The following is a 15,206-nucleotide window of genomic DNA, read 5'->3' on the forward strand; positions in this document are numbered from 1 at the left end:
CATCAGTGTAAAAAACATAGATCTACAGGTAGATGTGAAACTAAATAAAACAAACCCTGGAACAGTCATGTGACAAATCAATCAATAGTTATTGTTGAGAATTATTATTATTATTCTGGATACAGTGGAAACAGAAACTATAAAAATAATTATATTATGAACCTGTTTATATTGTAGAGAACATATTATAGACATAAATGTAATTAGAGTCTAAAGACACAAAAAAACACCACTTTATAAATAAATTAGACTAATATTAAACCTCTTTACAGTTATTTGACTCATTCTGTGATAGTGTAACTCTGTGGTGATGACACACTGGTGACGACATAATCCAAGATGGCGGCGGCCTGGACTACAGCTGATATTATGTAATAAAGCCCTAAAATACATGAATATAATGAAAAGAGTGAATGGACAGAGACATAAATATGTAGACTTATTAAACACACACAGACTTATTAAACACACACTGACTTATTAAACACACACTGACTTATTAAACACACACAGACTGTTCTGTTTACCGTGTTTAATAAGGTGGTCTGTTATACACTCACATACCTGCACACATGTCACGTAGACGGTGATCAATAGTGAAGCACAGCTGATCAACGTGTGTGTGTGCGTGCGTGTGTGCGTGTGTGTGTGTGTGTGTGAGACTCTCTACCTGAGACTCTAATCACCTCTGTTGGTTCTCACACACACACACACACACACACACACACACACACACGCACACACGCGCTGCAAAGAATTGTGTAGCTTTCAACACAATAACTTCCTGGTGAGGGTGTGTCTGGTGTAAATAGAAAACGTTCCCTCCCATGTAAACGTGGCCACTGTGACATCATTGTTCATCTAGAAATACAGGAGGATTTGTTTTTTTTATTTTATTTGCTCTACGTGTTTTTGTTCTGATGAAAGTGATTTGATCTAAAAAGGTAGACTTACTGTAAGGACACATTAAAGCGTTCTGAGTCTAAAGGCATTAGTTGCTAATTTGTAACTTTGAAGTTATTTTGTAATTGTTAACCTGTAGATTCTTTGGGTTGTTACGAATGTTATGATCATATGTAAAATATTGTTTAAACTCTTTTTTCAAGGTATTCAAATAAAGTGCTTTGATGATAAAATACATCTGATCTTTTTTTTACATGTGCCTCAGTCCAGCCCAGCTGAAGGTAATCCCTCCCCCTATGTCTCCATACTCTGCGTACCAGAGCTGTGGGACTTATTGTGTCCTGGAGCGACTGCTTTCACCCACTTTGAGTTTCATCAACTCAATTGCAAAAAGATGACTTCCAATTTCACGGCTATCATGGCGCCCTGGGGGTAAAAGGGCATGAGCACAGATAGTGTAGTATAGTGGAGTGAGCTTGGTTATGTAAGCTGGATGGAGCTCCCTTTCCTTTGATGTTCAGGCTCCCTTTCCTTTGATGTTCAGGCTCCAGGGAAAGTTAGTCTCAGCAGCAGCTGATCAATGAAAGTCTTTCATCACACTTTCTCACATCTTCAGAATGTCAATATTCCTGTTAGCTACTGAAAACATGGCTGCTATCATCAAGGCAATCACACTTTGAAGTTACTTTTGTGGAGTCAGTTTTCACTGAATATAACTGATGATGTCTCAGGTTCCATAATGCAACCGTTATGTGTATGCAGCAAGTTGCAGGTTCTCAAACCATTTGGTGCCAGTATGAAAGGAAGAGCCAGGCTACTTTAAACCTTTTAGCTGCTAGCTAAGATATCAGACTCTCAGGTTAAACCTGGACTTAACCCTGAGCTAAGTTTGATGAAATATCTCATGGTTCAGAGGCCCCGCCCACTGAGTTCAAATAAACACTGGAAAGGAAATAAATGTTTCAGAAATTAAAATCATCATCCTCACAGCTGAGATGAAGAAAAACAAAGATGGGGTTTTTGGACACAGTGGGAACATTTACTGCCATGACAGCTCAATAAAAAGACAACACACAGAAACACCCGAAAAATAGTGCAATGAAAAGAAAATGAAATTAAAAATACAATAATAAAAGCTATACATAAACAGGAATAGAAAGAATACAGATATATACATATTAACAGGCGCTGGCAAGGAAATATATATATACATATTTACAGACAGTACAAGGCCTCAGACTGTTTTATTGTCCAGTTGTACAGCGGTGGGAATAAATGACCTACTCAGTCCTACACTGTGGGTGTTTGAGTCTACCACTGAAGGAGCTGCTCAGACCCTCCACAGTCTGATGTAGGGAGCTTTGCTACCATCCTCCTCTCACCCACCTCCTCCAGTGGGTTCAGGGAGAAGCCCAGGACATCACTGACCAGCTTGTTCAGTCTCTTCCTGTCCCGGTCCCAGCAGACCATAGCGTAGTGGATGGTAGAGACTTCCACAGAGTCATAGAAAGTCCAAAGGAGCGGTCTGCTGACCCCAAACAACCTCAGTCTCCTCAGGAGGTGGAGGAGACCCTAACCCTTCCTGTACATGGCGGCAGTGTCGTGAGACCAGTCCAGTTTATTGTTGAGGTGAACACCAGGTACTTAAAGCTCTGGATGTTCACCGGTGTGTGTGGTAAAGACCTTCTGTGGAAGTCGATCACCATCTCCTTCTTCTTACTGCTGTTCAGACTCTGACCTGTACTCCAGCCCCTCCCCCTCAGACACACAGCCAACAATGGCTGAGTCATCTGAACCTCTACTCTATTAGAGAACCAAATAGATGAGGACCTCCACTGTAACATTATTCTAAAACCCTGTGTATTGTAATGTAAGTTCAAACCTGCTGCTACTAAAAAGACACGAGTCAGTAAAACATATCTCAGTATCATATGTTGTCTTCTGTGTCTTGCATTAATTTGCCTTCATTATCTAAAGGTGTCACTGTGACCCCATGTTCTTTACCTCGTGTTCCTTGAAGGTTTTAACACTTAACAGCAGGTGGTCTCATTAATCGGACCAGGAGTCTGTGTGTGGAGGTGGAACGTGTTCATTCATTGTGTCAGAATAATCATAGTCATCATTGTATATAATTAGATGACCTTTTCTCTGGAGAGAGAAATAACTGCTGAACTTTCAACTTGAAAGAATGATAATTAAACAAAAAAGACAAAGATAGAGAAACACTGGAAATGAAGGATTAGGTCTGAATAAATTCACAGTTGCATCTCTGTGCTTTATACACCGTTATAAATGTCCCACTAACGAACTATCCACGACAAACTTAATGAGTATATACTGTCTACTATATACTATGGTATGGTTAGGATGATGAGCGTGTGTGGTGAAATGGCGGGCATGCCGTGACAAATAATGACTGCTAGCAGAGCAGGCTTCCTAAGCACACAACGTTAGGAAGTCCAACGCTGTGGGCTTCCTAACCGGAGCGTTGAGATAAAGTTGCCTCTCAAGGTGAGCACAGGACAGAGTGAACAGCAGCTGTACTTACCGGCGAGGCCCCAACAAGTGGGCCCGGTGTGGAAATTAGGTATCTGGCTTCAGGTTCTCAAGCGTTGATTCAGTATTGACTCCCAAAAGTCTTATAGATGGTCCTGTCTCCACATGACTGTTCTTCAATGTCCATGCCTGTGTTCAACCACCTTCAGTTACAGTAGGGGTCCCCGCTCTCTGGGACCTTTATTTTAGGGGTCGTGGGCTGAAAAGGTTTTTGGAGGTGTCTCAGACGTTGACTGAGAGCTGCACTAAACTACACATCAATGATCTGGATATCCAAGATGGCGGTGGCCTGTGCGGCTGCGTGCTCACCACGCAACAAACAAACTCAATAAAATTGGTCGGCATTACTCTATCATCTACTCCCAACTACTTCTCAATGGGAGTGCTAAGATTGCTAACAGTACCCATGGAGAACCGCTGACAAACAAGCCGAACGCAAGATTACTGCAACTTGTTTTTGTACGCTGCTTGCGGGTGATATAAAGCTAAATCCTGGTCCACGCTCTCTGGTTCCTACTTCAACTCACCTGGGAGACTTTTCTCTGAAAGCTACCCAATATGACAGCCCATGCAACTTGGCTCACTCACCTCAGCGATCTTCAAGTTCACCGGCTTTGGTGTTTGTTGTTTTGGAATACTCGGTACCCGTTCCTGATTACAGAGGGAGCCCTGGCATGAATTGCCACGCTCCGGAGGTGAACGTGGCCCATAAACCTTTCATGCCTGGGATCGATGTGCACACTTGGAGCTTTGTCTCAGTGGCTCCTGGTTTAGCAAGATGCAATATTGGCCCAGATCTCATCGCTGGAGCAGACGGTGGGTCAGGGACACACCATCCCGGACTCAGCAATGGAACCCTAACCCTAACGTAGCAATCAAAATCATCCCCAGATTCTGGTGCCAACTTCCCAAATTACAGGGTGTTTAGAAGAGACAGACTTGGGGGGGGGGGGGGGGGGGGGGTACTCTGTGATAACTTGGAATGCACTCAACTCTGTGTGTGTACCGGGTTAGGGTACACACCTAAGGTTTGTGGACCTGACTCTGTCTCTCCCTCCACCTTAAAGCACTGTGCTGATCAGCTGTCTCCAGTGTTCACAGACATTTTTAACACCTCACTGGAGACATGCACCGTACCAGCCTGTTTTAAGGCCTCCACCATCGTTCCTGTCCCTAAAAAGCTGAGGATCACAGGACTTAATGACTACAGACCCATCGCTCTGACATCTGTGGTCATGAAGTCCTTTGAACGCCTCATGCTCTCCCACATCAAGGACATCACCGACCCCCACCTGGACCCCCTGCAGTTTGCCTATAGATCCAACAGGTCCGTAGACGATGCTGTAAACCTGGCTCTCCACTTCATCCTCCAGCACCTGGACTCCCCAGGCTCCTACGCCAGGATCCTGTTAGTGGACTTCAGCTCTGCTTTCAACACTATAATCCCAGCTCTCCTTCTTTGATTAAACCTGCCAGTGACCAGATTTAGTTCACGGACAATGTTGCCATGGTAACATACTCAGACAAGAACATACCTCACATTTAGGAATGAGTTACTCAGAGTTTCATCATTTGAGCCTGAACATACTCAGAGTTTGAACATAACTTTATGATAATGGCGCCACGGATGGTTGCCTCGGTACTGCGCTCTCTCTTAGTTGTTGCGTTTTTCTTCTTTTTTGTAGTTTATTGCTCCCCTTCTCTGGTCTCTTTCACCAGAGAAGAACTAATAAATGTTGGACAGTCCTCTGCTGATCTTTTTTCACCGGTTCTCATTGAACCAGAAAGTTATGCGGAGATTCTCACCAGAGGAGCAGCAGCTCTCTATGGAATTTGCAGGAGACGCCGCAGACGCAGACGGGGTAAACGAGCAGGCGCGCTCGTCAATCTGAGGCGGTGGTGATTACGCACTGCGCTTCCATCCATTCACCTGGTGAATGTCAGGCTCTCTGGTAAATAAAATGGATGAACTGCTGCTCCTAAACACCAGAAACACAGACTTTTGCAGATCCGCCACCCTGTGTTTTACTGAAACCTGGCTCAGTGAACTCATCCTGGACAGCTCTTTACATCTACCGGACTTTCAGCTCCTCAGAGCGGACCACGTAAAAGAGCTGTGGGAAGACGAGGGGAGGTGGAATATGCTTTTACATTAACCAAGGTTGGTGTACAGATGTCACAGTGTTGAAGCAGGCGTGTAGCCCTAATCTGGAGAGTTTTTTCATAAACTGTAAACCGTTTTATTCTCCTCGTTTGTTATGGTCGGTGTTTACATCCCACCTCAGGCTTGTGTAACAGAGGCGTTACAGCACCTGGTCGACCAGATAACAGACGTGGAGAAACAACATCCAGACTCTTTGCTAATCATTCTAGAGGATTTTAACAGAGCAAATCTAACCCATGAACTCCCTAAATACAGACAACATATAAAGTGTCCCACCAGGGGGGCTAACACACTGGACCACTGCTACACTGCAATAAAGGATTCATATCACTCTGTTCCCCGTGCAGCTTTGGGGCTCTCTGATCACTGTCTGATTCACCTCATCCTGACCTACAGGCAGAAGTTTAAATCTGCTAAACCTGTAGTAAGGACTGTAAAGAGGTGGACAGAGGGGGAGGAGTTACAGGACTGCTTTGACTGCTCTGATTGGAGGGTTTTTGAAGCTGCATCAGACCTAGATGAACTGACTGATACTGTGACATCTTACATCAGCTTCTGTGAGGACATGTGTGTGCAGACCAGGACCTTCTGCACATACAACAACAACAAACCCTGGTTCACACCTCAACTCAGGATGCTGAGTCAGGCTAAGGAGGAAGCCTACAGGAGTGGGGACTGGGTCCTGTTTAAGCAGACTAAGTACACACTAACCAAGGAGATCAGAGTAGACAAGAGGTGCTACACTGAGAAGCTAAAACAAAGCTTCTCAAACAAAGTCCCTTCAGAAGTGTGGAAAGGCCTGCGTGAGGTCACCAACTACAGGAAACCCTCCCCCCACCCTGCAGGTAACAATAGACTGGCTGAAGACCTGAATAGTTTCTACTGCAGGTTTTCACACCCACCCCCCAGCTCATTAGCATCAGCCCATCACCTGGACTAGGGTTATGGTTTTCCTTCCTATAATTTAATTAATTGAATCATAGGATAAACTCTGTTTTTATGTTTAATTTATTTTGTAGAGTCTCAGTTTTTTAACAAAATAATTGTTCTAATGATTGGTGATGTCTGGTGGTTTTGTTAAAAATACATCTTTTGTCTCTAAGAAAGATGAAGTTGGTAAGTTTCCTTTCAAATGTGAATATAAGATCTTCCACAAATCTTTGCTCTTTTGATTTTTCAAGTTTCTCCTGATAATATGTTTCCTTCTTCTTCTTGTTTTGTTTTTTTACAACTGAGTTCCTAAGTTTGTGATATAACATCTAGTCTGACTGAAGACCTGATACTATTGCTGATCTCTTTCCTGCATTTGCTTTCTTATATCTCAGTCTAACCACGGAGTGTAAGAGTTGTGTACCGTAATATTTTTACATCTATTTACAGTTTTAGTCAGTAAGATATTAACATTTTTAAAAACTTCCTCAGCATCTTTTTCTTCCAGGACTTTTGACCAATCACCACTTTTCACTTCATGCACATATTCAGTTTTTATAATAAATTTGTGTCCAATTCGAGGAACCTTTGTTTGTCTTTTTATAGCAATAACATTGTGATCACTGAAACCTACTGGAATAGATGAAGATTCATAACAGAGATGAGACATGTTAGTAAACACATGATCAATATCTGCTTTTGTTCCGTCTACTCTGACACTAGTTCTGATTGGTTCATTTATCATTTGAGATAAACCATATACAAAGGACACAGTCAGCAGTTTAGATTTCACTGCACAGTTTGAGCTCCAATCAATGTTCATGTCACCCAATAAATATACTTCAAAATGTGTATTTCTGACTAAATCCATCATTTTACAGACATTTTCAAGGTAATCATTGCAAGCTTTTGGTGGCCTATAACAGCACCCAATCAGTATCTGCTTTCATTATTTTAAATACACTTAAATACAGATAAATTCAATAGAATGCAGCATGAGATCCTGCTTTATTTTCACCGGTAGATGAATCTAAGCATAGATTGCAACTCCACCTCAATATTCATTTCTATCTTTGCAAAATATGTTGTAACCTTCTATTGTTACTGCACTGTCTTCAAAAGATGAGTCAAAGTGAGTTTCAGAAACTGCTAGTACTTGCAAATTGTGTAGTTTTAACAATGTTTTCAACTTCACACAGCTTATTTCTTGTATTACAAATGTTTATGAGCTATGTTTAGCATTGTCATTGAAAAGCTCGATGTACTTTTTTAAGAATTACTTTAATTTTCCTGTGAATACATTAGCATCTATTCCTTGTCTCTGGGTGCCTTTGGTGTACCCGACCGTGGATAGGTGATCAGCTGACTAGGTGATGTTTCCTCTCTGTCTCGTGGCTTTGAGTTCAGGCATCAACTCCTTCCTTTTCTTTCCCACAGTATCAGTGTAGTCCTCGCCTGTCACCTCCAGGTTTCTCCGTGCGATACGCCCGTTCCAGCTTGATTTGCTGCAATTCCAACTTTTCCACCAGCATTTTTGTCACCTTCTCTTCTGTCTCGGACCAAGTTTCCGTTGGCGATTACTTTCTTCCATCACTGACAATGTTATTTCTTCTTGACTGTTCTAGATACTCCATCTTATCAGTGACAGTCAGCAGGCTCTCGCACACTTTGTATACATCGGACTGCAGAGCGTCATTTTTTGTGTGCTTAGCTATGTTAGCCTTGATATCGTCAACTTCTTTTTGCATGTATGTCAAGCTTAATTTAATGCTCAGCAAGTCCTTTGTAAGCCCATCCATCCTTGTTTGGAAAATCAACTTTACAAAAAGACTTGAAAGATGCCCGTTGCTGGCATACTCCTCCTCCGGCTTCTGATTGGTCCTCCTGTGTGGCATTTCCACTGTCTATTCACCTGCAGCGATGGGTTAGAAGCCTCCTTCTCAATCCCCACAGATGTTGTCCGCCCGTCGGCAGTTACCCGGCAACAGTTGTTAGCCGCAAAACAGCTGATAGCAGAGTTAGCTGCAGTGTACTCCACAGTTGTCCGCCTAAATTTTGATTAATCCTCAGTGGTCTTGACCAAAAAAACGTTCAACACTTTAACGGAATACGTTAAAGTGTTTTTGGTGGCTGTGCATTACTACAATTAGCATGATTTGAATCTCTAAAGTGCAGCATATTGCACTGGTTGGCGTATTGCTGTTATCGTGTTGCTGGACTTCCGGCCCTGGATCTAGACATACCAGGTTATTTGCATTTGTGTAATCAGGGAGGGCGTGGCCTAAGCAGAGAAACCCCTCACGGTTTGACAATAGGATGTTTTCCAAATATAACACAAAGGAACAGAAATAGGATTTACTAACTGTAAGAGTTTTGGCCTTCCAGATGTTCACAGAACCATCAAACATTTACTGTAGAGTAGTCGACAGGTTCACTGGAAACACGTTAAGGACCATGATGAGTGTAACTGCAGCTAAAAACACATTTATTTATTTATTTTATTTTCTGTAACTAAACAAACATGAATTAAGAGTAAAAGTCTCTGTGTTCTCGTTCTCGCTGCTTTAGAACGTGCCACTTTAACGCTATATGCGAAAACAAAGGGATATATTTAGGTTTTGTCTCAACTGCAGTTTTCTGGTTTCTGGTGTTGAATGAGTGTAACTTTGTGAATTATACATGGTGAACAGCTTTTTATGGCAGCGTGTGCACTAATGTTAGAGCCAGGCCGTTCAGAGCGGCTCCGTAACATTAAATATAGATGAGCAGTGAAGTCGCTTCTCTGTGGAATGCATTAAGAACAACAACTCAAAGTTAACGTAGTAGAATCAGAGCATTCAGGTGTTCACAGAATAATGGAAACCTCAGTCATTTGATGCTGTAACATTGTTATTATTATTCACGTGTATAATGTGATCTAAAGTGATTATTAGAACATTCAATTCAGCTTTATTTATATGGCGCCAATTACAACAAAAGTAATTTCTTACTAAAAAGGAAAAAACCCAACAAATCCACATGAACAAGCATAATCGACACGTGTGAATGTAAAACAAACCTACTCATCAATACTGAATGTTAGGGATGTAACGATTAATCGTAAGGCAGTTAAAAATCGATTCATAGGTACCACGGTTCACTCGATGCTCTGAAAATTGAATCGCAGTACTTTTTTAAACAGCAGAGGGCGCTATATATTAATCATTCCAGAAGCGGACGTGCTGGGCGGAATCTGCTACTATTTTCTTTCTGGCCACCATTTACTGTTAAACATGTTCATAAATGATTCTTTACTCCTTTAGCACTGAAAGAATATCTGTAATATTATGTGAATATCTGTAAAAGTCACGTTTTTCTATTAGCTCTGTCTGCTAGCATAGCTTCTCTTCTTCACTGGTGGAATAACTGCATGCCAACCGACCACTGGGTTACCAGCGCCCTCTGCTGGTCTAAACAAATATGACGTAAATACAGTAAAATGACTTTTTTTTTTTTTTATAAGTCCAATTGTTAAGGCACAAAATACATTTTCAGTTGCACTTTTAAAAAGAAAAAGAACTATTATGTAGTTTTGAATTGTTTATTATAGAAACAGAATTTAAATTAATAGGCTTCTTCTTCATTTGTATTATTCCTTTATTTATTTCATTCAAGATTTATTTTTAGTTAAATTGCATCATTTTGAATAGTTTATCAAGGGATTCTTTTGACAATGAAAAATAAAAGGTAAATAATACAGTATTTTCCCCAAAAAACTAAAGGAATATTTTTCAGTCATTTGTCAACATTCCCATTTTGTAAAATAAATTGTGAGAAAATCGTATCGTGAACCCAGTATCGTGAATCGAATCGTATCGGGAGTTGAGTGAATCGTTACATCCCTACTGAATGTGCTTCTAAAGGTTGGTCCCAGTCTTAGAGGGACCAACCTGTTCCACGTGGTCCACATGGTCCACATGGTCTACATCGTCTACATGGTGTACATGGTTCACATGGTTCACATGGTCTACATGGTTCACATGGTCTACATGGTCTACATGGTCCACATGGTTCACATGGTCCACATGGTGTACATGGTTCACATGGTTCACATGGTCTACATGGTGTACATGGTTCACATGATCTACATGGTTCACATGGTCTACATGGTTCACATGGTCTACATGGTCTACATGGTCTACATGGTGTACATGATCTACATGGTTCACATGGTCTACATGGTTCACATGGTTCACATGGTCTACATGGTCTACATGGTTCACATGGTTCACATGGTCTACATGGTCTACATGGTTCACATGGTTCACATGGTCTACATGGTTCACATGGTTCACATGGTCTACATGGTTCACATGGTTCACATGGTCTACATGGTCTACATGGTTCACATGGTTCACATGGTCTACATGGTCTACATGGTCTACATGGTTCACATGGTTCACATGGTCTACATGGTTCACATGGTCTACATGGTTCACATGGTCTACATGGTTCACATGGTCTACATGGTTCACATGGTCTACATGGTCTACATGGTCTACATGGTTCACATGGTCTACATGGTCTACATGGTTCACATGGTTCACATGGTTCACATGGTTCACATGGTCTACATGGTTCACATGGTCCACATGGTCTACATGGTCTACATGGTTCACATGGTCTACATGGTCCACATGGTCTACATGGTCTACATGGTTCACATGGTCTACATGGTCTACATGGTCTACATGGTTCACATGGTCTACATGGTTCACATGGTCTACATGGTTCACATGGTCTACATGGTCCACATGGTCTACATGGTCCACATGGTCCACATGGTCTACATGGTTCACATGGTCTACATGGTCTACATGGTCTACATGGTTCACATGGTCTACATGGTCTACATGGTTCACATGGTCTACATGGTTCACATGGTTCACATGGTCTACATGGTCTACATGGTTCACATGGTCTACATAGTCTACATGGTTCACAGCTGTGTGGACAGATAATTTCACTAGATTTAAGGCATTTTATATATTTATGTTATTATATATTTTTGCAGTGCACCTCCCCTGGTTGTAAAAAGGTTCTCATCACTGCGGTTTGTGCAGAGCTATTAGTTTTAGGTGTTAGATCAGGGAGATGTCTTCAAAATGCTGAACAGGGTCCTGCAGGACAGAAGGTCAGCCAATTATTTTTAATTAAAGCTCGTTTGTGGAGATAAAACCTCTGTGAGTAATGAACACGTCCTTCAGTCTGGAAAACCATGGACAAGTGTGAATTCAGCAGTTTTCAGCTCGGCTCACTGCATTGTGCTGAGATAAAGGTTCTATAACATTCTCACATTGTTCAATACCACCAGGTTTGATGATGATGATGATGATGATGATGATTCACTAAGGACTCTATTCTCCCATGTACTGTACATAAGTCCAAAAAGCCGCTCAGTGGTGCTGTTTCTGTCTGTATGCTATTCTCCTCCTGTACTTAAGTCAGTCATTGTGCGCCTTCATCACAGTTACACACTGTGGGTGGAGCAGCCCTGAAAAGTGGGCGTTCCCATTCAAATCTGACTTTACGCGCAGTCTCCGGTGTGCGTAAGTCCTTTTCCTCTTACGTTCTTCTAACCCTGGAATAAGTGCAGCGCCCCCATGAGGTGAAACATTATATTGCACTAGAAATATGGACGTAGTTACATTTGAAGCCACACAGACTCATAATATTACAGAAGAGATTCCCAGAAAGAATCGATCGAAAGCAACACTGACAAGCTGTCACGGGGGTGGGAGGAGTCACACAAGCACGTCAAAGGATTAACCCTCAGCGTTTCTAATATATTCACATTTACCAGTTCTAGACGGGACAAAATGTTACATTTTACCCGTGTGTGTGTGTGTGTGTGTGTGTGTGTGTGTGTGTGTGTGTGTGTGTGTGTGTGTGTGTGTGTGTGTGTGTGTGTGTGTGTGTGTGTGTGTGTGTGTGTGTGTGTTGCTACTCATTACAAACTCTGACAGAAGTCAGACTGATTAAACTATTTTAACACTGTGTACAACATAAAGCCACAGTTTGCTCACGCTACAGAGTAAATAACGTTAAACTCAACGCGCCAAGCCGTACAAACCTTGGCAATCAGGAGTGCGTGGCTGCTGCACATCGCAATGCGTCCTTAACCCATTTAGCGTGTTTCTTTCTAATGAATATGTAAAGTAGGTGGAGCTCACAAGGCGTGCAAAAAATGGGAGGAGGGAATGCAAATAAATGAATGCAGTGAGCAGAAAGCAATTCATCAAACTAGAAACTGTTTGCGGTGATTGTTTTATGCGCGGAAAATAGTACGACTGACAAGCAGATGGAAACTCACACACAGATCATATCTGCACTGAATAAACAGCGAAAATGAAAAAATAAATGTTAACCTTTAAAGTATAAGAAAATAATTTCAATAAAACAATAGTCAATATTAATAGCCACTGAAAAAGAAAATACAGAGTAAAGTGTGTGTGTGTGTGTGTAAATAAATGTATTTGTTTATAGAGTTTTCTACATTATTAAATGTTTGTGCAGCAGATAGAGAAGTCCATCTGCCTCCAATTTAACTTCCTCAAATGTCATTGTGTGCTTCTGCTAACTCACGTCTCCACATTGAATGAGCAAAACGCTCATTTAAATAGGGTGGTCTGCACCACTTCTGCACGCATGCTAACCATTGCTGCAATCTTAGGGTTCTATTTTTCCGTCTGGACTTAAGCCCTTTTTTTACGCGCCTGCAGTTACGCACTTCTCTCCTAAGCGTATTATCCGGTCCAGGCTGCTGACACGCCCACTGTGCATAAGTAGAGCAAAACCGTGTAGTCTGTGAATGAAGGCGGGCTGAAGCAAAGGAGGCGGTGGTGAAACCAAGGCTTTTCCATTAACCTCTTCTCAGCTTGGAGCTCTCCAGCTCAGCCAATCAGCTGACAGTGTTAAGATTAAATATAGATCTTCATCAGACCCACAAGATCAATCATAGATTTAACAATTAGAGATGTGAGGGCGCATGCGCTGCAGCTTTTAGCATAAATAAACAGCCAATAGAAACCATTGCTGAGACCAACAGGAAGTGACATCATTGTCAGTGAAAATAAAGGACGGACACTTAAAGAGTTTCTGTGGTTTGAACATTGTCAGCGTTTAATAAAAGAAATGATGACCTCAGCATTAAACATTAAATTCAAATGAACAGAAGGAGCAGCTCAACGGTGTGTGACGTTAGATGTCACGTTCAACATTGCAGACACTACGCGCACATCTCTTAAAGTGATAGTGTATCTTTGTCATTGGGAGCCTTAGTGCTCCGCCCTGTCCCTGAAGCCCCTCCCACAGCTTTCTCATTATTAATCTCTGATCAATAAATAAACACATTTATACGTGTGATAAACAGAGGTGATGATACACACGTATATATTATATATTATTACTGATGGTTTAAACACACTGTGATATCAATATTAATAATACGCTACACATTAAACATGGAATAATGATTATATCATCATTTGTATGGATTTAAAATCATATTAAAACATTTACATCATATTCTGTTTAATTTACTTTTAAAATATTGTATAACAGAGTCTTTTTGACTCTTTTGTAGATTTTTATGGAGTATTTTAAAACATCACGAAATGACTTCTTTAATAAAGATGACGTGGTTTCATGAGTGACTCAGCAGATTAAACCTGGTCAGGAGCAGGTTTGAGCCATGGACTATGTTACTATGGTAACCAAGGTGTTTTCTCGTTAATGAAACCTGTTCCAGTTAGAACCAGGTTTAACGGAGCCAGACTCTCAGGTTAAACCTGGACTTAACTTAAGCTGGGTTTGATCCTCTGGTGTCTGTTAATAGAACATGATTTAGGTCACGTATTTAAACACATCTTTATTTGTTGTAGTTGGTGCTACCAGAATACTCCATCCATGGACTGTTCTGTATCATGTTCCTGTGTGCTCAGGAGTGGCTGACGGTTGGCCTCAACGTTCCCCTGCTCTTCTACAACACCTGGAGGTAAATATCACACTGTGAGTTAATAAATATATTTAAAGAATTAGTTCATTTAGGCAGCTACTGTATATTTGTTATTTCAAGTGTTTATTTAGATAAGTTCACTACAATGTCCCGTCATTCAGCTGTAATGTGCATAATAAACATAATACAATGTATATATTGTGATTGAGAATGTTATTAATTTAAACACGTAATTTGTATTTAAAAATGTATTGAAATTTGTGTAATAAATGTTAAATTACTGATTTTATGTACATCCATGTGTACATATGTATACAGTATATGTTTGATGTGCATGTATAAACTGTATTTATAAAACAGGGAGCAGGACACGAGGAGGTCCAGCACTTCTTCTGTGTCCAAACACTCAGATAAATAGTGAGGGAGGGGCCTGATTGGGAATGGGCCACACCTGGGTGGAAACATGAGGCAGCTAATCATTCACAACCCAAACACACTGACATTACTGGGAGGAGGAGCCACGAGCAGGAATACCTGGAACACAAAGACAAGATTTAACACATGAAACTAGAACTATCATTAAAACTAAACAAAACCTGACAATGTATATACATATATATATACAGTAGATACATAGTATACATATTAGATACATTA

General features: G+C 41.1%; 1 protein-coding gene across 4 annotated transcripts in view; it reads left to right on the plus strand.

The window, feature by feature from the left end:
• cnih3 (cornichon family AMPA receptor auxiliary protein 3) overlaps window positions 1-15,206 on the plus strand; it is a 57,787-nt gene that overhangs the window by 29,576 nt on the left and 13,005 nt on the right. For all 4 annotated transcript variants that reach the window (XR_003672968.1, XM_028440062.1, XM_028440064.1 and 1 more), the window contains exon 4: window positions 14,476-14,588. Coding sequence is in view for 3 of the 4 variants with exons in the window: in XM_028440062.1 (XP_028295863.1) it covers window positions 14,476-14,588 (113 nt within the window). In the remaining variant the exon portion in view is untranslated. The remainder of the gene's footprint in view (window positions 1-14,475; window positions 14,589-15,206) is intronic.

Source organism: Gouania willdenowi, chromosome 24, assembly GCF_900634775.1.
Source record: "Gouania willdenowi chromosome 24, fGouWil2.1, whole genome shotgun sequence".
NCBI lineage: Eukaryota > Metazoa > Chordata > Actinopteri > Blenniiformes > Gobiesocidae > Gouania > Gouania willdenowi.